At 39.9% G+C, this 24,789-nt stretch overlaps 1 protein-coding gene across 2 annotated transcripts in view; it reads right to left on the reverse strand.

Moving 5' to 3' along the window:
- Dipk2b (divergent protein kinase domain 2B) overlaps positions 1–24,789 on the reverse strand; it is a 46,256-nt gene that overhangs the window by 19,169 nt on the left and 2,298 nt on the right. For both annotated transcript variants that reach the window (XM_048461548.3, XM_085684906.2), the window contains exon 2: positions 13,584–13,848. In XM_048461548.3, coding sequence (XP_048317505.1) covers positions 13,584–13,848 — 265 coding nt within the window. The remainder of the gene's footprint in view (positions 1–13,583; positions 13,849–24,789) is intronic.

Genomic DNA, 24,789 nt, shown 5'->3' on the forward strand with positions numbered 1-24,789 from the left:
TATCACCAATGTGTATGAAGTGTGCTTGGTCAGTATGTGGCAGCTTTGAAAAGGAAATTCATCTCAAGGACATAATAAGATTCAGACAAAGCCTTTGCACTAACATGTTCTTCAAAAAATATTTTGATAAGTGAAAAATCAAGCAATAGCAACATTCAACAATAGTAAATTAAACTGTGTTGTATCAACATGATGAAATAATGTTTATCATTCCAATAGCAAGGGGACTAGTATGGGATATGCAATTAAGGCAAAGGGAAACATTGCACATAGAACTCATCTACAGCCAAATTAAATTAAACATGGCTAGAAAAGGTCTAGAAGGAACAACTGCAAGTTGTTGCCTCTGCTATAGGTAATTTTCACCTTCTTAACTTCCTAATGTTTTTGATCCATTGTTTTATGGTCTTGGGTATAAAATTCAGGGCTTTCTACATGCTAAGCAAGCACTCTGTGACTGATCTACATCTCCAAACTTCATTTTTATAAATTCATAGAGACTATAATTTTTTCCAAGACAGGGTTTCTTTGTGTAACAGCCTTGGCTGTCCTAGAACTAGTTCTGTAGACCATGTTGGCCTCAAACTCAGAGAACCACGTGCCTCTGCCTCTCAAGTACTGGGATTAAAGGCATATACCACCATGCTGGATGAGACTATAAATTTTTTATAATAAGTGTTTTTTTTTCTCAGTATCCATGGGGGATTAGGGCCAGGACTACCCTATAAGTGTTAAAAGTCCCTTATGTAAAATGGTAAAGCATTTACATAAAACATAGGCTTTACATCTGTCTGTATATGCCAAACCATCTCTAACTCATTTCTAATACTGTTGCTGGTTTAAATTGAAAATGTTCCCCACAGGCTCATATTTTGAACATTGGTTCCCCAGGTGGTGGTACTATACTTGGGGACTGTGACACTTTTAATAGGTGACACCTAGCTGGTAGTTGGCTATGGGTATATCATTGAAGGCTATAGTGTGTTTCCCGGTTCCAGGATCAAATTGTGTACTTCCTGGCCTGTCTTTCTACCTCCCAGGGAATAGCGACTAAGGGTGCTGTGTAGGAGGGTTACCTTGTTGGAAGGAGAGCCTTCTTCATATTGGCAGGTCCATGCAGAAACAAAGAGATCTATAACAATTTACTTATAATATACATATGTGATAAAGAAATAGTGTTTGGAATGTAAATATAATTTGTGTAAGTTGTGAAAAATCAATAATAAACACAGAAAACCTTACAAAATGGACAAGTACCTTATCAAAGATCAAAGAAGCCAATAAATACATGAAAACAGGCCCTATATTATAAGTTATCAGAAAATACAAGTGAGACCATGTGAGATACTGCTAGACACCCACTAAAATACCTGAAGTTCAAAATTAATAAGAGTGAGCTAACACAGATAGGAAAGAGCAGTCAGTAACCTCTCTTCCATTGCATATAGGAGAAGCATATATTGCATACTGCATATAGAAAAACCAGTGGACAGTCCCTTCAGACTCTGTCCATATGTAATGTTATCACCATGGAAATTCACTTTGACATGTTTAAGTTCAACTGTAGGCACAAAGAAAGTTGAAATCAATCATTCTGAGTGAGATAACCCAGATCAAGAAAGACAAACATGGTATGTTCGCACTCACAAATGGATATTAACTGTAAAATAAAGGATAGCCATGCTACAGTCCACAGACCCAGAGAGGCTAGAAAACAAGGAGGGTTCATGGTGGTGGGGCACCCAGATCTCCCTGGGAAGTGGAATAGAAGAAATTTCATGAGTGAATTGAGGGTTGGTTAGGATGGGAACATGAATGATCAGCTTGAGGGGTGTGGCACTGTGGGAGAGAGTACTGAAACAGACTACTGGAAAGGGGTCAGATAAAAATCTGGTGCAAGAGAATCTCCCAGGAATCCTCAAGGAAGACCCCAATTTAGCAATAGTGGATAAGTAGCCTGAACTGACAATCTCCTGTGACGAGCAATTTCCATCAGAGAGGCTTCATCCAGCAACTGGTGGAAACAGATGCAGACCCACAGCCAAGCATTAGGCAGAGTTCTGGGAATCCTACAGAAAAGGCGGAGGAAGGATTGTAGGAGCCAGAGGGATCAAGGACATCGCAAGAAAACTCACAATATTAACTAACCTGGGCTCATAGGGACTCATAGAAATTGAACCAACAACCTGCATGGGACTGACCTAGCCACTCTGCATATTTGTTACAGTTGTATGGTTTGATCCTTTTGTGGGACTGCTAACAGTGAAAACAGAGGCTCTCTCTCTGACTCTTTTATAGGTTCTTGGGACCCTGATCCTCATACTGGGTTGCTTTGTTCAGCCTTAATACATGAAGGAGGAGGGTGCTTAGTCTTATTGCAACTTGCTATGCCATGTTTTATTAATACTTATGTGAGACCTGCCCTTTCATAAACAGAAACAGAGGAGGAGTGGAACGGGTAGTGGGTACTGTGAGGGGATGGAGGAGAGGGACTGGGAAGAGAGGAGGGAGGGGAAACTGCAGTCAGGCTATAAAACAAACAAACAAACAAACAAGATAATATTGACATAAATTTCAATTGACAATAACCCAAAGTAAACGCAACTCAAATGTTCATCAATGGCAGAATATGTAACTTGTTTCATCAAAAGTAAACTAGCATATTTTTAGAAAAAAGAAAATTAACTATTGATTCAATAACATGGATACATACCATGACTTGATGAAATTCTAACATTTTAATACTGTGTTATTACATTTAAATGAAGTTCAAAAACAGGTAAAATTCGGGAGGTAGAGGCAGGTGGATCTTTTTGAGTTTGAGGCTATCCTGGTCTACAGAGCGAGTTCCAGGACAGACAGGGCTTCACAGAGAAACCCTGTCTTCAAACAGATAAACAAAAAACAAAGCAAAACAAAACAGGCAAAAATCACCCAAGGTGGTTCAGCCCAGAAGGTGACTACTTTTAGGAGGAGATAGAGTGAGCTTTGAGTTGAACTGGGATTGAGAAGTTGCCTGGGATATTGTACTTTTATTGCTAAAATCAAGTAGTTCTGAGCAGACTGGGATGGTTTGTCATCCTAGGAAGGGACTTTTTACTGGAAAGGGACAAAAAAAAGCCTTCTGAGGGGTCAGAAACATCCAGGATCTTGTTGTAGGTGGTATTTCTGAGTGAACCCACATGTTACATTTTACCCAATATACTTAAGATTTATGTAATTATGTAATTCATACTTTAATTAGAAGTCTTTAAAAATAGCTATTTGAGCTGAGTGTGGTGACAAATGCCTGAAATCCCAACATTCAGGAGGCCAAAGTAGGAAGATCATGAGTTTAAGGCTAGCCTGAGATAAATAGTAATACCTTGTCCAAACCAAACCAAACCAATCAACCAGCCAACTAAACAAACAAAAAAGCAAATCCAAAACCAAACAATCACAACACTTGGCATTGTACAGAGATTTAAAAAAGTCTTGTTGAATAGGGTCATGGGAACAATTTTGGTGGCTAACAAACTGAAGGGTCTGCTTTTTTTAAGGTTTGACCGTCTTGTTTGCCAGATGATGAGACTTCGATCTGAAAAGAGTGGAACAAAGTGGTGAGTAGCAATGGAAAGACAGCTGCACCAAACAAGCTTGTATTATTCTGAACCAGACCTACAGAGACTTTGCAAACAGTATCTCTGAGCCACGGGCAGTGGATGCAGGTATTAGAAAAGACTTCAAAGCACGTTTTAGATATTCCAAAGGAGCACAGGGTGGATTAGAGAAAACGGCTCATCTTGGATCATGGTAAAGATCCTAAAGTAAGGCTTTAGTGGGATGATTTAGAAATTTCCGGGAGAATACTTGATATTATGGAGTCACTGAGAATTCTGTTAATCAAGTATTCCCTAACTGGCTTTCTTCTTTGACCTGGTGATTTTATTTCTTTTTAAATCTCAGAAGTGAAATGGACTTAGAATATATGTACTTAGTGAGATATTCAACAATGACTCTCAGTATAACACTGAACATCTTGACTGCAACAACAACAAAAAAAAGATAATGCTAACTGGGTTTGCCTGAAAACTAATAGATAAATTTTCATGGACCAATAAGGTTTTCTTTTTGGCTCTGTCCCATGTAGAAATTTTATTAACAACTAAAACTAAAGTTCTGTCAATTAAAACTGAGGATGATGTGTACTTGGGATGATTGTAGTATGAGAAAGAATCAGAATCAGGAGGCTAGAGAGCTGGCTCAGCAGTTGAAGTCTTTCCAGAGGACCAAGGTTTGGTTTCCAGTGCTCATAACTATATGGATTGCAGGGAATCGAAAACTTGCCTTTGGTTTCTGCAGGCACCAGCATGCATGTAGTGTGCACACGTACATGTATGCAAAAACACATACATTAAATAAAAATAAACAAATATGACTCTTTTTTAAAATCAGGATCAAGCTGGTAGACTAGAGTAATGGATTTAATCTAGGATAATATTTAGTGGGTTAAATTAAATGTTCTGTTCTTATAAACTAAAATCTAACCACAGAGTTTATAGTTTATATAAAGATTAATACACTTCAATATGAGGGCAATCGGCAGATGGGAAATAGGACTAGGGATGTTTAGACTAGAGACACAACAATTTAGGAGGACGATCTTTGAGGAATTGAATAGAAATAATTTATATGCAGGAAAGTTACAAGAAGATAAATTGAAAGAACATTCTTAGGGGACTTTTGTCCTAAAACAACCTATTTTTTTTTTCTGAAGGAATGAGTCTTCTGTCATTGTGTGGTAAGGTAGATAATCCTTTGTTGTTGTTGTTTTTCCCTTACTTTAAATAGTGATGTTTCAAGTTTATTTCAAGAACCTATGACATATGCTTGACAGAAATCTAGCTGTTCCCGACTCCTGCAGCTCTGCCTTCCCCAGTGTGAGGGACTGTATCCCCTAAAACTGTGCCTCCCAAATAAACTCTTCCTTCCTCTCTCAAAAAACCTTAATTATAGCCGGGCAGTGGTAGTGCACACCTTTAATCTCAGCACTTAGGAGACAGAGGCAGGCTGTGAGTTAAGTCCAGCCTGGTCTACAAGAGCTAGTTTCAGGACAGGCTCCAAAACTACAGAGAAACTCTTGAGAAAGAAAAACCAAACCAAACCAAACCAAACCAAACCAAACCAAACCAAAAGCCTTAATTATTGAATTAGTGTGTGTATGGTGGGAGCACATGACAAGGCACTCACGTGGAGGTCAGAGGATACCTCGTGGGAGTGCGTGGTTTCCTGAGATCGAATTCAAGTCCTTAGGCTTGGTGGCAGATACTTTTACCCACTGATCCACCTTACTGGCCTCAGAAATTTATTTTTATCTCGCTCTGTGGCCTGTTGTCATATACAAACCGAGAGTAAATTTACTTCCTAACAGACAGGAAATGTTTAGGAATCTTGCCTTCCACAGAAGTCTAGATAATATTTAGAAAGGAGAGTTGACTCAGTTGGAAAAATTATGTCTACTAGAAGTGGCCCTGATTTCATACTGAACAAGTGTGCACTTTGTATCTTTTTGTATTATTCTTCCACATGAAGGACCAAACTCTTCTGACAGCTGCCCAAGACAACGCTACACTGATTTCTAATTTTCTGCTGAACACTGGTTTGCTAAAGACAAATAAATCATATACATAGTGGTAATATGGAATTTTCTTCTTTGTTATTTTCTGCATATTACAATTTCAATACCTTGCTCCGTGATCTAAAGATTGCTGTTAAATCCTTCCTTTTTTCTTTATCTTTTTATTTTTGTGTCTGACATTACTGCAGTTTGATTAGAGAAAGTGGTCTTTAATATTTATAGTTCCAAAAATTAAGAGGTTTTATGGCCTAATAAATACTTTTAAAACATGATGCATAAGCTGGTTCTGTAATTTTTTTCTTTCACATATCTTTCTTTGCATATAGAAAGTATTCAATAATTACAATGTTTGGCTCACTACTGTGCAAATGCCAGGAAAGGTTAAAGCCCTGTGTAGACAAACCCTCTTTCATGGTCTGTCTTGACGTCCAGACTTCAATTCTGTTTCAACTGGGGGCCTCTCATTTTCTCTTTTTGAGTAACACATGGGCAGGCCTAGGACTTGTCTCATGCTTACTTTTAACTTAGTCTTCTCTTGCCTCCTTTTTCTTCTTAAACTTGGCCTTGTTAAGCCTGAAAAAGCCTTTCAGCACGTTTTGTTTTGTTTTCATTCATGAGGTCCATGAAGAATGATTTAGGAGTCATTTTATCAGACCGAGTGGGTGACTTACTTGCCCCTTTTTCACTAATCCACAATACAAAGGACGGCCTAGAAATTAGTATGTCAAGTGTCTTAATTTTGTTTTTGTTTGGTTATTGTTTTGTTTGTTGAGACAGGGTTTCTCTGTGTAACAGCCCTGACTGTCCTGGAACTCAAGAGTTCCATCTGCCTCTGCCTTCTGAGGGTTAGGATTAAAGACGTGTGCCACCACCTCCCAGCTTAATTATTTTTCTATTGCTGTGATAAGACACTATAACCAAGGTAACTTATAAAAGAAAATGTTTGATTTGGGTTTATGATTTTAGAGAATTAGAGTCCTTGAAGGTGGAGCAAAGGCATGGTGGTAGGAACAGTTGAGAGCTTACATCTAGATATGCATGAAAGAGGCAGAGAGAGGAAGGGTGAGAGAGTGAGGAAGCTAGAGAGATAGAGATAGAGACAAACAGACAGACCGATAAATAGAGGGCAGGAGAGAGGGAGAGAGAGGAGAGTCGGAATAGCAGGAGTCTTTTGAAACCTCAAATTACCTCATTTCACCCCCAGTGAAACACTTCCTCCAACAAGCCCGCCAATCTTTCTTCCAGCAAACATATGAGCCTATGGGGTGATTTCGTTCAAACCACTACACAGGGTCTCAGTTCTTTTCCATATAACTTCTTTGTTACAAATGTGAGTAGCTAAGCCTCGATGATTTTGGCACCAAACAGATCCCATTATTTAAAATTTTAGTTGTGCCAACTCTGAGAAATTTCATGGTTGGCAGGAGAAGTCATACTGTGGAGGCACATCCATTCCATAGCTCCTCTCTAGTGCACCTCAAAACTTCTGTGGGTAACAAACAGTACAGCCATTACTTCTCAAGGGTCCCCAGAAACAAGGTCTCATGATGCCTCTGATGTGCCTCTGATCGGGCTCTGATCTGAAAGACTTTGGCAAAGGGCATGCACAAAACAAAACTGTCCCATGTGATAGTACTGCCAAGACACTTTTGGTTGCTTGGCTTTTCTTGTCCACTAACGGTCATTCCTTTGTTTGTTAGGTTTTGATATAGTGTCTTACTATATAGCCTAGGCTGGCTCTCCACTTGCCCTCAGCCTCCCAATGCTGGGATTACAGACGTGCCTCATCATGCTCGGCTAGTCATTTCAATTTTGACTCCAGTGTTAGACAAGTATGAAAACGATACAGCTAGCAGCAAGATATTTTTATGTTTCAGCATCAATATAGTCATGCTAATACTTGAACAAAGAAACAAACAAAAACCTGTTGAAAGGTTTGGAAGGGTCCCTGACCTGGTGGCTTGTGAGGAATTAAAAATTTATATTCTGAGAAGTAGCCGTGAATCTCATATAAAATTGCATCCATGATATGACTTTGTCATTCCATGTCTGATATCAGAATGCAGATAGTGCAGTCTGTAACCACACTAAGTTTAGGGACCTGGTTCCCTCCTAGTGTCCTTCCAGTTCTGTAAACATCCCTTTAGATATTTTTGAGTTAAATTTAAACAAAAATGAATTAACCTTGTTCAGCAGTTACATATTAGCCTATATTGACTGAATGATTAAACTGTGTCTTGGTGAATTTTATCTATTTAAAAAAAAGAAAGAAAGAAAGAAAGAAAGAAAGAAAGAAAGAAAGAAAGAAAGAAAGAAAGAAAGAAAGAAAGAAAGAAAGAAAGAAAGAAACTAGTAGGAAGTAAAATTGCCAGGCATCCTGGTTTAAACAAAGCTGTTGAAAGACTCTGTAATGCCATCTAGTGGTGAAAAAGCTCCTCGTCCGTCTAGCGCAATCTCCTTGGAGGTTTCCCGACCTGCAGTTAGGACTATGTCCCAGGAAGGTTACAGGGTTCTTGAAGGAATGGAAGACAGACACGATGGAGGGTATGTTTTTCCCTCTCCAACACCTGCCTGGCTGGGGTTCTTTGCACTTGGCATAACAACAGAGGAAGCCTTCTTTGTGGTTTTACAAACAAGCATATCCTGAAAAACTGTGGTGTTCTTGGCTGCGCTGTTGTTCGGGGACTAGCAATTTAGGCTGTGGGATATTTCCATTAGAACAATGCAGAAAAGTCACGGTTTAATTACTGTAAGCGCTGGGAACACACAGCCACATAAGCCCTGGATTTTCAACTTCCTCTTGATTCTTGGTCCTGCCACCATCTTTGGCAGCTCCCGCTGTAAACAGTTTGTGGTTCCAGGGAGTATCCGTGTGACACAGCTGTACTTGGATTTGTAGGAGGGGAGCCCCAGACTCCAGAGTCTGTCTCTAATAGTGGTGACCACTGGCCCTTTCACCCATGCCGACTTTATTACCAAACAAGACACAGTGTAGAGATCTAAGGTCCACTGGCCAGCTGGATGACTCCTTGGCTCAGTTCACTTCCATTTCTGTAATTTTTTTACCCTCCTCTCCCCTCTGCCTTTCCAGTTATCTGAACAAGGCCTGCTAGTTTATTGTAGCCTTTTTTTTTTTACCTTCCCCAAATATATGAACACACACACAATATATTCTCTCTCTCCCTCCCTCCCCTGCCCTCTCTCTCTCTCTCTCTCTCTCTCTCTCTCTCTCTCTCTCTCTCTCTCACACACACACACACACACACACACACACACACACACACACACTTAAGGGATCTGGCCTAGATCACTGTTACAAAGTGGCACTTGAGGAAATGAGAGTTGGGGTGGGCAGCTTAAGTTAAACACTGACAGATGCCATGGCTGGCTTGGCAGATAGGCTGAGCTGACTCTGGGCTATTTGGTATAAATTGAAAGATGAGGTACATATCCTTTCAATCCATCCCATAATAGCTCCCCATTTTGTTCATAAAACTCACACATAAGTAAAAACAGGATTTTCTAACCAGAAATGAGGATGTATGCCTGATGGATTGTCAGAAAAACAGGGCAGAGCTGTTCAGTCAAATCAAGGATGAATGGTGACTCAGAGGTCTCAGCTTTTTTTGGATGAGATCAGGAACAGAGGCTGCTTGTTTGGAATGCTATTGAGAAGGATTCTGTAGCTATATTTGACCTCCAGGAGAGGAATAGGTGGGTATGTGGTTGGCTTTATGATCTTCCACAACACTTGATCATTTGTAGACAATGTTGGAGCGCTTGTGTAGAGTCTAGGCTAGATGACTTACAATAACCTAAATCATATACAAATAGCTATGCTTTACTGCTTAGGGAAAGGCAAAAAGGATAAAAAGTATGCCTACAGTTAATACAGACACTTTTAGATTGTTTTTAGGTAGTTTCTCACTATGTTGCATAGACTAGTTTAGAATTCCCGAGTTTCAGAAGCGCTTCTGCCTCAACCTCCAAAGTAACTAAGACTACAAGTGAGAACCACAGATTAATATGCATCTGTGATTGGTAGAATCTAGAGTTATGGAGTTCATTAATATAGAAAGTTGGCAGTATTAGGAACATCTGAGACAGTTAACAAAACACTATTGTTATTATTATGCCATAGAATTGCACTGTTGGCTTTGTACTCAAATTGTTTCTTGGAGAGCTGATAGTGAAATGCTCTCACTGTTAACATTTTGGCCTAGGAGGTTAGCTGTCTATCACATGGCTCTAAAAGAATGGAGTCACAAGATAGGCTAGTATTTTAATGATTCCTTCTTCCTTTTTTAGTGACAAACATTCAGTGTACCTAGCACTGAGTTTAACAAGGACATATTCATACTTCGACACAATGTTCTTTGATCACATTCACCCCCATCATATTTCCACTTATTACTTAGCTAAAGTTCACATATCATTAAAAAAAAGTTCACGGTCAGGTGTGGTGGTGCTCAACTTTAATTCCAGCACTTGGGAGGCAGAGGGAGGCGGATCTCTGTGAGTTCCAGACCAACCTGGTCTACAAAGTAAATTTCAGGACAGCCAAGGCTGTTACACAGAGAAACCCTGTCTAGAAAAACCACACACACAAAGAAAACTGTTCATATATATAGCATGAAGTTCAACATGTTAACTATTGTTTCTTTTGAGAAAACGCCTCACTATGTAGGGCAGAACTGTTTCAGACTTGCCAGCTTCCTGCCTCACCTTCCCAAGTGCCAAAGCTACAGGCACGCATCACAGTGTCTGGGCACTTTACTCATTTCAAACTATACAATTCGATGGGTTAAAGTACATTCAAAAAGCTATGAAAACGTCATCAATACCTCATTCTAGAGTCTGTCATCCCCAAAGGAACTTCATCCCAACAATACACACTCTGAATTCTCTCCTATTCTTAGATCTTGTCAACCACTAATTCTCTTTTTGTCTCTGTTCATTTGCCTGCTGAGACCATTTCCTATAAATAGAATCACGCTTGCCCTCTGGTGTCTGGCTTATTTTATGGATCATGTTTTCAAGGTTTATCTGTGTGGATGTGAATCAGTATTTTTTCCCCTGTTACAGCTGACTAATAAATAGTTTGTGGTTTGGACACAACACATTTTATTTAGCCATCCATCAGTTGATGGACATTGGGGCTGTTCCCACCCTTTGGCTATGATAAGTAGCACTGTTAGGAATATTTACTATAACACTATTTTAAAGTCTTGTTTTCAATTCTCCTGGGTTAGGCAAGGTGAGGGATTTTCCCTCCAGTGTTAGTAGAAAAGGATCTATTTGAAACTGAATTTTTTCTCAGGCTAAGAAGAGGCCTGTGGGTGATAGTCAGATGAGTCCTAGGAGTAGCAAAAATTCAAGGGCAAAGTTTTTAGACTCCAAGGGCAAAGGTCTCTGGAAAAAAGTATGACAAGAAAGGGAGAAGATGCTGCTAGAAAAGAATACTGAGAACTTTGTTCTTCATGAATAGAAAAACAATGGAGTTTTTCCTGAATTTATAAACTTGTTGGTGATATTTTTTCTGTTTTTTTTAAATACTTTTTTTTTCTGTTTTTTAGGTCCAGTGGGGATGAAAAGATGTGTTAGGGGAGGGCCAAGGAAAAGTGATAATAGTTCAGGTTTGGGCTGTTGTATTGAGTGTTGGGAAGAGATGTTGTTTGGGTAGGAAGAAGAGAAACTTGCAAGCTCCATGTCAAATACAAAATGAAAAAGCAGATGAAGAATTTTGCATAATGAATAAAAAAAGAGGCTCAATTATTACCAAAACTCCACATGCATTTCTGTAGTGATGGGGTTTTTTCTAAAGCATTTCCTACTTCTAAGAATATGAGGATGAAGGAATCAGGCAGACAAGGAGCATGTACTGCCATTTTAGAAATGAGAGAAGCCAGGATCTCGCAGTACAACGGTAGCATGTCTGCCTCCAGAAATGAGAAAATCCAAGCCCAGCACAACACTTGGTGACGGTAGATGTAAGGTGTGTCTGTCAAGTAAACGTGGCAGAGCCACAGAAATCAAAGAGTGTCAGAACCTGGAGGGTCTTATGTCAAAGCAGAGTAGGACAAGTCTAAGGCTTAAATTCAAGGCCATTGGTCAGTGAATAAAAGACTTAAATCAGTACTCTGGTCCTTGTCCCCATAGAGACTGTCATCGCAACATGAAAGAGTTGGTAGTGAAAGTGGTCTTATCTGTCTCTACCACTGAGCCAAAAGACTAGGGCAGGAGGTTGTGTGTGATTCATCTCCAAATCCACAGCTGAAGCACAGTGTTGAACCTGTTGAATGTTTGAATGAGAACCAGAAACGCCCAATTTTTCTTGGGACTCTGTCTCTTCTCATTCTGCTACAACTTTCAGTGCGAGATCCTAGATTCAAGCACAGTTTTTATGTTCCATGGAGCTCTGGCCTATGCCTTGATGTCTACATACATCAACACAAGTGACCCTAGATGTATCAGAAGGGTACTCTGAACTTGTCAAGACCCAAGGGATAACTCACATCTATTGTTAATATGGAAGTGTCTAGAACTCAAAGGGAAAAGAGTTTACCTGAGTCTAGAGCAGTGGTTCTCAACCTGTGGGTCGTGACCCCACTGGGGTCACATATCAGTTATGTACATTATTATTCATAACAGTAGCGAAATTACAGTTATGAAATACCAATCAAATACTTTTATGGTTGGAGGTCACCACAATATGAGGAACTGTATTAAAGGGTCTCGGCATTAGGAAGTCTGAGAACCACACTTGCCTAGAGCTTAAGGCTCATCTAGCAACATTTTAATGCCTTTTGTGAGAGGTATGGTGGTTGTTGTGCTCACAGACAAGCCCTAGGGGAACCAGGAATGTTACAGGGTTACACATAACCCGTTTTTCACCCATAAAAGTGGGAGCAGAGATGACTGGCGACTTTTGCACTATCTGTGTGGCCAAGATATGAGCTCGTCAATGAATAAGATCTGTCTTTCTGGGAGATGTCACATGTACTTTACAAAGAGTACCTATCAATGTAGTCATGTCTTAATTTTTCTTGTGCACACGGGATTGAGTTATTTATCAACAGGAAGTTATTCACCAAATTTTACTCTGTTTAAAAACTCAAATGCCTGAAAAATTATTTGTGTTCATATTACCAAAGTGTGAACCAACACTGGCTACTTAGTCATGCTGAACCGAACTACTGCTTCGCTTCCCTGTGACAGAATTGCTCGCCTGTGGCTGTGGTGGTAGTAGAGATCCCCACAGACTTTAGAATGCATCTTGTACACTAGGAAGTTCCTTCTTTTGCTGTTTCCCAGTTTCCAGATGGAAATATTCTTGCCTTGAGGGACTATATGCCTCAGGATGGACTTGTGAGCAAGAAGGCAGAGCAGAAGGACAACCTTGGGAAGCTCAGCTCTATGCAGTGTCAGATGGTGCCTTTGAGATCAACCCTGCACTCTTCCTAATGCCTGCTTTCCAGTCTCCACATGTACCAGTCAGGTTTGCTAAGGGGGCAGAGCAGAGTCAATGGTGTGTGTGTGTGTGTGTGTGTGTGTGTGTGTGTGTGTGTGTATGTGTGTGCGCACATGAGAGAGAGAGAGAGAGAGAGAGAGAGAGAGAGAGAGAGAGAGAGAGAGAGAGAGTCACTTTGTAGCCTAGACTGGCCTCCAACTTGTGTAATGCTCCTCCTGCCTTTGCCGCCTGAGTACTGGGATTACTGGCACATGCTCCCATGTGTGGTTATTCCCCAACTATAACATTATTTTCATTGCTACTTCATAGCTGTAATTTTGCTACTGTATGAAGCATAATATAAATATCTGGATTTTCTGATTGCTTTAGGTGATTCCTGTGAAAGGGCCACTCAATCCCCAAAAGGGTCGCGGCCCACAGGTTGAGAACTACTGAGCTGTGAGCTATGAATGGATATCTCCTGCCACCCCTCATTCTACCAAGGCCCACACTCACCTGCACTAGGTCAGGTGTGAGTCGTTTGGCCTGCAGCCATTTCTGGAACCTCCCCGTTTTTCGCAGGATGCGCTCAATGCTGCAGGTTTTCGGAGCCGACGCAGAGGCACATATTTTCCTGTCAGAGATCTCGCTTTGGTACTTGCTGACCAATCGAGAGACCTCCACAGGGCGCCAGGTTTTAGAATCATCTGAGTAATTTGCAGCATAAGAAGTCAAGTCCTGAGGAGGTGGTCTCAGGTGGGAAGTCATCAAGTTGTCAAAGCTGTGGGAAGCATAGGATAAGCCTGTGAGGCAGAGGTGAGCCAGGGAGACGGGGCAGCAGCCTGTTGGAACATTTCTTTCCCTTTAATTTGTTCCAAACTCCTTTTCCAAGAGGATTATCTGGTTTTGGCCAACCTCAGAAGTGTACATGTGATGTCAAAAGAGGTCACACAAAAACTACCCTCTTCTCCCAATGTATAGAAGGGACAACTATGGCTTTTTGAACTTCAACCCCATTTAAAGACAATAGCTTTACACTTCTGTTTCTTTTCATGCCCCACTCTCACCTTACACATGTGGAAATTGAGGCTGACAGAGTCTAATTATCTTGCTCAAAATGGAATACAATGTTGACAGCCAGAGGTATAAAGCACCAAGTCTATCCTTTACCTACTCTGCTTGTCCAAACCACCCATTCTTTGACCAATGCCTGGGTTCTGGAAATACAGTTCTCCAAGAGGCTCTTGGGCTTGAACTTGAGAGACCACTCCACCCCCATATCCAACACCAAGGAGCCCCATCGACATTGACTTAAGCCATCAGCACCAAGCAAATTTCAGGCATCCATGGCAGCTTCTTGTCCATCAAGTCTGAAGCCATCTGGCTCCAGCAGGTGTGTGACAGTGTACTGTGGCGCAGTCAGCTTTTAACCCGCCTTAGGGGAGAGGCACTGGCCTCTTGTCATCTGCTGGTTTTCTAGGCTCCATGGTTACACTTTCTAGCAGAGTCACCTCTCCAGCTGTGCGCTGACATTTCCATTAGGGAAGAATGTTGAATCTGCTTTTGATTTATGTCTGAAAAAAATTACTCAGAAAAAGTTTGCATTCATTGTAATTAACTGAAGGTCATATTGCAAGTGAAAGTCAGACTATATCAAATACTGAACTTAAAAGGGTGTTTTCCATTCTTGTTATTGAGCACTATCGGGCAGTCATTGGTAATGAGTTTTAGTTAGTATATTCTCAATGAATAAGCATTTTGATGAGTTCAAAACTGTATATTGTTTTGTTTTCTTACTCATAGAATTCATTGTTGTTTGAAGAGATTACAAGTTTTCCACTGATTGCTTGTTAATTGCAGTGCTGGGGAGGAATCTCAGGACCTTGCGTGTTGCTACCAAAATGTGCTACAACTGAACCACACTATCAGTTCATTCCTAGTATTTTGATAGCCAGGCAAACCACAGAAAAAGTTTAAGGGCAAAAGGTCAAGGTCAAGAAACAATAGCCGGAGATCCCAGGTTTCCGAGTCCCTTCTGTATTAGAGCGCCAGTCTCTTATTGTTGAGAAAGAGATGCCAGCAAGCTGCTCCTGCAGTATAACAATGCAAACAGCAATGGATGCAGGTCCAGGAGGTTCTGTTTAAGAATCTTGCCACAGGGATATTGAAGAAGAAGAACTTGAAAAGTGTCATCCCAATGGAAGTTTGAAGACAACTGCGGAGAACCACTTTCCCCTCTAAGAAGGATTAGAAAAGGCTCAGGGCCTAGAGACAGTCCTGCTTTCATTGGCTTCTCCTACTCATGAAGTTCCAACCCCACAAAGGTCCTGGAACTTAGGATTTCCAATTAGAAACAGTAACTTAAATTTATGAAGCGTTTAAATATGTCATCTTCTGTTTTAAACTATGTGTATCAATTCATTTAATCTTTTTGTATTACACCCAGGGTATCAAACATACTAGGCAAATGCTCTACCATTAAACCACATCCCTAACACATAATCTGTTGTAGGAGGCTGCTTGTTCATTTCCCGGTCATTCAGACTCCCAAAATAACCACGCAGAAGCTATATTATTTGAAACAGTGCTTGGTCAATGACTCTGGAGTATTCCTAGCTAGCTCTTACATATTAAATTAACCCATTTTTATTATTTTATATTTTACCACGAGGCTCATGGCCTACAGACAAGGTTCCCGCTGGCAGCTCATGTCTCCTCTGGTGACTCCATGGCTTCTCCCTGACTCCACCTTTTTTCCTCCCAGTATTCAGCTTAGTCTTCCCTGCCTAGCTCTATTCTCTCCTATCACAGACTCAAGCAGTTTCTTTTTTTAACCAATGGCATTCACAGCATACAGAGGGAAATCCCACATCACCATAATCCTTTCAATATACCTATGACACTGTTATCATTACGAATTGTGCAGATGAGGACACCGAGGCATCGGATGGCTACATAATGTTTCCAAAATATTTGACCAGGAATTGGAAGAAGTAGCATCAAGGCTGCAGAGCTTGCAGTCCTCACAATGTTGCAATTATTTATTCCTATATAGTCCATTTTATGAGTTAGCTCATGTGAGCAGGTCAATAATATTATTAAAGGCCAGAACTGGCAAGTCCTGAAAGCTTACCCCCATTTCCATCTTGTTTTGAGGATGAAAAGCTGAAGACAGAATATATGTGGCTTCTCTGAAGAAACACAATTACTCATAAGGGAGGCAGCTCCTAGGGATTCCTTCAGCCAATTGGTAGAGTTGAGGGGAGAGAGACTTCCTACTCTGTGGGGCCAAGGTTATTGTTCTTTTTCTCTGCTTTCATTTTCTGAGGAGGCTTGATGAGATGACAGCGTGTCATCGTAGGTGATCTGCAAGTTCAGTGATGGCCGAAGGGATTTCATAATGAATTTGAGGAAAAACAGACAGGTTCTCTCCCATTCAAAATGGTGTGACACTTAGTGCTGCAAAGGGGAAGTGTGTATCTCACAGTATCAACTGCCTACTTCACAGACTAGAAGAGTGTTGGTGAAAATGTGCCCTGCTCTTCATTCATTAAAATGCCACTATTCTGGAGTTGGGAAAACAAAACAAAACAACATAAGACCCAGGCACCTTTGTACTCTTTCTTTTGAATGGAGATCAAAGGTATGATTGAGGTAAGGCTGGCTGAGTTTCTTCCTGCAGGAAGGGCAGATCAGCAGGGCCATACTTCCTCAGAACTGGAGAAAATCAAGGTGAGTAGGCCAGACATGTGGTTGGTAGTGGTGGTGGTGCTACGGAAGACGGAACTAGAATTGGTATGAAGTATTCTCTTTTACTGTATTGCACATACATTTTAAAATATTTCTTATCTCTTTTCATGCCCCAGATCTATGCTGAACCCTAAAAACACCCATCTTCTTTCTAAAACTCTCAGGATACAGTCATGGTCTTTAGCACAGTCCACAGTGATCTTTCAAGGCTCATCACCTGCTGTGCTTTCATTCTCCTTACAAATTTCCTTTGGTCTCACTAAGCTACTGGGTACCCTTGGATAACTACATCCTTTCAGGTTTCTGACATGCCCTTCCCTTTGTCTGAAACTCTTTCCTCCTGTTTCTTCTCTGGATGGCACCTACACAACATTTTAAATCCTTGATAGGTACCATTCCTGATCTTTATTTGTTTTGCTTCTATTTGAGATGGCTTCCTTTCTATATGTTCCCATGACACTCTGCATTGGACATTTTATATATTGTGCTTTAAATATTACTTTGTTTTTCTGTTTCCTCAATAACAATATCCTCATGGGAAAATATTTCAACTTTATAACTCAAGAGTTTAGCAGAGTGCTTCCTACCAAGTTGGTACTCAATACCTTGTAGTTGGATGAATGAATCTTTGGATGTATAGATGGACCAGGGTGGATATTTGGATGAGAGGAGAAAGATGTTCAAAGGACAGGATTATAGAATGCACAAAATGATGGTGGTGTAGAGAAGAATGCATGGAGGACTGCCTGGATGAATGGACAGTGGATGAATTGGCACATGGATGAATGGATCATATAGGTCCCAGAGTTGCCAAGACTTCTGAATTGGGGTCAGAAAATAAATTAAGGCAATAATTACTGTTCTCTTTGTTAATAGCCAGTCTTTACTACCATCTTGAGTGGATTTCAAATTACCTGAGAAATACCTCTGGGTATGCCTTGGAGGGGGTTTCTAGAGAGGTTGGATTGAGGTAGGAAGATGCTACGGGAGGTAGCACCACCCTGTGTTCCAGGGCTTCCTACCGAGTCAAAGGGTAAAAAGGAGGAAGCTGACTGAGCATCAGCATACATCTCTTTCTGCTTCTCATCTGCCAATACTATGCAGCCAGCTGCTGAGGTCTCCTGTGGCTACAGAGCTGCCAAGTGTTCTCTGACATTCCTTCCCTGCTATGATGGATTGGATTATTCTCAAACTACAAGGCACAATTAAACCATCCCTCCATTAATATACTGTTTTTATTGTCATGTATTTGGTCACAGAGACAAGAAAAGTAACTACCAACTCTTTTGTGAAGGGGACAAAAAAGGCAAGAAAAAGGGGAAGGCAAAAAACAAAACAAACAAAACCCAACTTGTTTTCTGGAAAGCCCTTCACTAGTCAGTAAGAGGTGTCTGAACATTCTTTAAGGTTTTGAGAGTAAGAATTAAAGATGTTAGCCCAATTACATGTAGTTAGGAGGATGAGATAATGAATAAGCCCAAGATTCCCTAGGAGGGATCCTGGTCATACATGCCTCCCAGAATATTTCTTTCTTCAGTCTCTCTTTTATGTGCCTCTGCACCACACTGAGCCCTTGAAACATTCGGGATCTTTCCAAAGCACTTAGGGTATAGTCATGCTACTTAACACAATTCACTATGACCTTTCCAGGCCCACCATATACTGTTCCCCTTATAAACTTGCTTTGGTCTTATGAAGTCCTTGTGTAAACCCTTGTGTAAACCACATCATTTAGGTCTCTGTCAATATTTCTAAAACACTGCCACTAAGTACCTTTGCACAATATGGACAAATATTAATAGATCTAGTGATTGGAAGCATCACCTCAGCTCCCTGGCACCCCTTTATACAGAGTCTATAACATCTAGTTGGGGGCTTTACCCCAGCCCCCTGGCATCCAGTTTTGAAATGCTGGGCAGAAATCTCCATTCCAAGTTCCCTCCCATGGGAGTTGCCTCAGTCCAAACTCCACCTCTGAAAAAGTCTGCCAAAAGGTAACACCTCCCCAGGGAGGGTCAAGGAAACCCACCAAATGGTGACCCCTCCCCAGGGAAGGTCAAGACCACTCCCACAGGCTATTTAAACTACCCTCCAGAGAATAAACATGCCCTTTCCCTCTCTGGTGGTCATTTCAGCTTTTCTCCCTTCCTTCGTGTTTTTCCAGGACCACCCAGGAGCGCAGACACTCAGTTAAACCTGGGTATATTTTAATTCAGTCTAATTTGGTCTGACTGGGGTTATTTGCATCAGCAGATAAGTTTGTTTAAGAAAATACTTAACATTTGTAATATTAATATATGTAATAACATTATTGATTAGTATTAATATCAAATCAAATATTTGTGAATGTGCAAGAAATGAGCTTTATAGTTAAGAGTACTCATTCAAAGATGTATACATGTATATACATGTAGAATTTCCAAATATTGTTTATAAATGCTTCTTTACATTTAAAAAAGGATATGCTATAGAGATCAATACTTTGCATTGGTATGAATCTTGGTTTATTAATAAAAATTTAAGATCAATTTTGTTATATATATTTCTACTCTTGATTAAGACATTATGCTTGTGCAGCTCATTTAAAAATATAATGTATAATTAAGAAATACAGGTTAAAAATCATCTATAATAGTCAAGCTTATAGCGATGCTAGTTAGGTTTTCTAAATATATAGAGATGTATTTCAGTTAGATAGGTATTCTTCAAATCTTTCAAAGACCTTCAGAATATGGTATTTAAAATGTTTTAAGAACTTAGGACTTTTCATGACAATGAGACACATCTGCTCCTGGCAGTACCAATTACTTCAAGAGGAAGATGGGCATCAAAGAGGCTCCTCATGGAGCTTGTTAGCCATTTGGGCAAGAAACTGCTCTTGCCTGAACTGTTTGACTGGACTTTCAGGAACCACAGAAAAATGACTGCTGAACTTCCCTAAAGGTGAGACAGTTCTTCAGGGTTCCTGCTTCATGAAAGAGTCTGCCAGACATACTGCAGGACACAGAAGAAAGTGACTGACAAACTGCCAATATAGGCGGAACTGTCTTTGAAATTTGCTGCTTCATGGAAAAGTCTGCTGGATACTATGGACCTGTAGGCTGAAGAAGGATGCCTCAATGTTACAGAAGAACTTTGGGTGACTCTCCAGGATGCTAGATGTCTCTTTCAATTCCAGAATTTTGCTTACAATGCACTTTATGTTTGCTTAGGTAATATTATATTTTCTGGAGTCTTTGATGGAGTTAAAGAATAGAGTTATAATTATAGTTTTCTATAGTTATGATAAAAATGAAGTAGATATAAATATTGTAGCTATAATTCTTGCTTGATACAGGTTTTGTTATATGTAATTTTACTGTGTTAAAGTTAAAACCTTCCTTTTTATTTAGACAGAAAAAGAAAGGTGATTTGGGGTTCCTCTCTCTATGCTGTGAATGCCACTGGTTAATAAAGAAACTGCTTTGGCCTATGATTGGGCAGAATAGAGCTAGACAGGAAAATCAAACTGAATGCTGGAAGAAGTGGAGTCAGTGAGACACCATGTGACTGCTTAAGATGTAAGTGTGAGCTAGAAATATGCATAAGCTAATAATAGCTTATGTAATTAATATAGTTTTTGAGTGATTATTTTGCGCAGCTGGGAAATGAACGAGCAGCATCCGACTACATATACATACATAAAATCCTAAAAATTAGTTTTTTTCATCCATATATACCATTTTTAAGAGTTTGTCACAGGGAATTAGTGAGAGGCACAAACTCTTGCTGCAGTAATGTTTGACACATCATTGTTTATAATATTGAAAAGTGAAAAAATTCTGTGTCTCATGCTTGTGGGTTAGTTAAATATATTATAGTTGGTTGCTGTACCAATATCATGAAGCCATTAAAACCAAATTATGGAGAAGAATATTTAATAATGTGAACAAATATTCTTCACATACTATGAAAATCCCTAGAGAGTATTGGATCTTTATACAGGTGGACATGAGCATGCACGCGCGCACGCACGCGTGTGTGTGTGTATGTGTGCGTACATGTGTATTTGGGTGTAGATGCTACCTACTGTTTGTATGTATGTGTGAAGGTCAGAAGTTGATGTCAGGTGTCTTTCTTAATCATTCTTAATCTTAACCATTTTGTTTTTTGAGATAGTCTCTCTCACAAAGAACCTAGGACTCTCTATTTCAGCTAGGCTGGCTGGTCAACGAGCTTCAGGATCTTATCTGTCTCTGCCTTCCCAATACTAAGATTATGTTTTCTTTAAAAAAATTATTTTTTAAATCAATAAAATTTTTATTGTTTTAATTTGAAACATTCTTTTTAAAAAAGATTTATTTATTTACAGATTCAATGCAATGGCCATTTATTTATTATATATACAACATTCCTTCCATGTATACTTGCACACCAGAAAGGGAAACCAGATCTCATTACAGATGGCTGTGAGTCACCATGTGGTTGCTGGGAAATGAACTCAGGACCTCTGGAAGACTGCTGAGCCATCTTGCCAGCTCCAATTTGAAACATTCTTAACGTTTTTTTTTTAAATTAACAAACAATAAAGAGATAATGGTAATGAACAGGAATTAGTCAGCATCCACCCTGGCATATTGGAAGCCATGACAACAGGGTTATCGTCTCTGGAGGCAAATCTTTTATAAACATTGTGAAAACTGCCTTCCTATTTTAGTGAAGAAAGACTGTTTTATTTAATCATAAATTCTACAAAAAGGAACCATAGAAAAGGTGCTTTGACTAATAATAGGATATTTCTGCTTTCTGATATGGGACATTATAATTTAGTGGAAATATTTAATGTAGGATTTATTTTTTTAGTTGTTTTTATTGAGCTATATATTTTTCTCCGCTCCCCTCCCTTCCTCTCCCCTTTCCTTCTACCCTTTCCCATGATCCCCATGTTCCCAATTTACTCAGAAGATCTTCTCTTTTTCTACTTTTCATGTAGATTACATCCATACACATCTCTATTAGATCTTCTTTGTTGTCTAGAGTAGATAGAATTAACATAGTAAAAATGGCAATCTTACCTAAAGCAATTTACAGATTCAATGCAATGCCCATCAAAATCCCAGCAAAAATTCTTTACAGACCTTGAAAGAACAATACTCAACTTCATATGGAAAAACAAAAAACCAAGGCTATCTAAAACAATACTGTACAATAAGGGAACTTCTGGAGGCATCACAATCTCTGACTTCAAACTCTGCTATAGAGCTACAGTACTGAAAACAGTCTGGTATTGGCATAAAAACAGACAGGAGGACCAATGGAACAAAATCAAAGACCCAAATATCAATCTACACACCTATGAATACCTGATTTTTGACAAAGAAGCTAAAAATGTAAAATGGAAAAAAAAGAAAGTGTATTCTACAAATGGTGCTGGCATAACTGGATATCAACATGTAGAAGAATGAAAATAGATCCATATCTATCACCATGCACAAAACTCAAGTCCAAATGGATCAAAGACCTCAAAATAAAGCCGACCACACTGAACATTATAGAAGAGAAAGTGGGAAGTATACTTGAACACATTGACCCAGGAGACCACTTCCTAAATATAACCCCAGTAGCACAGACAATAAGAGCATCAATAAATAAATGGAACCTCCTGAAACTGAGAAGCTTCTGTAAAGCAAAGGACATAGTCAATAAGATAAAATGGCAGCCTACAGAATGGGAAAAGATCTTCACCAACCCCATATCAGACAGAGGTCTGATCTCTAAAATATGCAAGGCATTCAAGAAATTTGTCACCAAACTGATGAATATCTTGCATATCACCATAGAACCTTCATCCGGCGATGGATGGAGATAGAGACAGAGATCCACATTGGAGCACTGGACTGAGCTCCCAAGGTCCAAATGAGGAGCAGAAGGAGGGAGAACATGAGCAAGGAAGTCAGGACCGCAAGGGATGTGTCCACCCACTGAGATGGTGGGACTGATCTAATGGGAGCTCACCAAGGCCAGCTGGACTGGGACTGATGGAGCATGTGATCAAATCAGACTCTCTGAATGTGGCTGACAATGAGGGCTGACTTAGAAGCCAAGGACAATGGTACTGGGTTTTGATTCTACTGCATGGACTGGCTTTGTGGGAGCCTGATTTGTATGGATGCTCACCTTCCTAGACCTGGATGGAGGGGGGAGGGTCTTGGACTTCCCACAGGGCAGGCAGGGAACCCTGACTGCTCTTAGGACTGGAGAGGGAGGGGGAGGGGGAGGGGGAGAGGGGAGTGGGAAGGAAATGGGAGTTGGGGAGGAGGTGGAAATTTTAATAAATAAATAAAAAGAAAAAAAAGAAATTTGTCATCAAAAGATCAAATAATCCAATAAAAATTGGGTACAGACCTAAACAGAGAACTCTCAACAGATGAATCTAAAATATATACTCACTTGTAAGTGGCTTTTAGACATAAAATAAAGAAAAATAGCCTACATTTCACAATTCCAGAGAATCCAGACAACAAAGAAGAACCTAAGAGAGACATAACTTTATTTATTTTTTAACAGGGTATCTGGGGATCTATCTGTTACCACTTACCGGTTCAGGAGTTACAAGCCCATATAGCCATGTCCAGTTTTTGTGTGTGTGCTGGGATCCAAGTTCACAGTAAGCACTTTACCCATGGATCCATCTCTATAGCCCATTTGAGAATGAATTCTATACGATTTTTATTTTGAATTTTTCTTAATATTTCTAAAATAAGTAACTACGGTCCTTATAATAAAAGAAAATTATTTATAAGGTAGTGAGGCAGGGGATGAGCAAGTCCATACCTTTAGGTATTCTTTGTCTCTTTATGTTGAGGTTAAGCATTCTCAGCATAGAGTGCTGTAATCCCACCAGCCTGCCATGTTTGATGTTTTCCTGTGTCTATCTGCATACTTTCTTTTTAGGTACACATGGAATGTCTTGAATTCTAAAGAAAGAGTGTTGCCAGAAAAAGCATCTGGAATTTGACGAAGGAGGGCGGGAGCCTAGAGCTCTTCTTTGGAATCCTGCAGTTCCTTTCTCTCCCAGTTTAAACTACATCCCTATCTTCATTTGCTACTCTCTCAGAGTAATCAGCATGCTTCACTATATTCTTGGTTCTCTGCACCCCACTTCCTAGGTGGGAATTTCTGAGTTCAAATTCAATATCTCTGTATTTATATTACTTCCTTTCATAATTCATCAGTCAACAAAATGAACACAGAACTGAATCCAGATGGCTTTTTTCTGTCCTCTTTATCTGAACTCACCTCTCTTCCGGTTCTTCAGTCCCTAAGAGCAAGCCCAGGTCATCCTGCCTCTGGCTTTCTGTAAGATCCCCTGAAACATGGATTTTATCTCCCAGCTTAGCATCTTCCCCAGTGTCTGCAGCAGAGCAGTCTCAATTAGGGATTGTTCAACTTTGCAACCTTCACAAAGCTTTTAGTCAGCCAGAGAGCAGTTGGCTGCATTCGAAAGGCCCTGCATTTTCATTTTATCACCAGAAAGAAGAAAACAGAAATGAAAAATTCTTAACAGCAAATGTCCACATAAACTCTCTAAAACATCTAAAATTATAAGAGGAAGTTTAATAGATCTAGGGAGATAGCTCAGTGTTAAGAAAGCACTTTTAGAGCAAAACCAGGTTGAAGTCCCAGCAGCCAACTGTCTGTAACTCCAATACCAGGGGATTTGTCTCCATGTTTTGGCTTCCTCAAGTACCAGCCATGCATTTGATGCACAGACACACATGCAGGAAAAACACACACAAACATGAAATAAAATAAAAATTAAGTTTAATGTTCTCTTTCTCACACACACACTCAGACACACGCAAAGTTTTATGCAACCATAAAGAATAACATAATGATGTTATTTTTACGAAAATGGATGAAATTGAAGATCATCATAGTAAATGAAATAAGGTAGACTCTGAGTGAGATCCCTCATCTGGCGTTGGATGAC

This window comes from Myodes glareolus, chromosome X (genome assembly GCF_982192425.1).
Source record: "Myodes glareolus chromosome X, mMyoGla1.1, whole genome shotgun sequence".
In the NCBI taxonomy this organism is placed as follows: Eukaryota; Metazoa; Chordata; class Mammalia; order Rodentia; family Cricetidae; genus Myodes; species Myodes glareolus.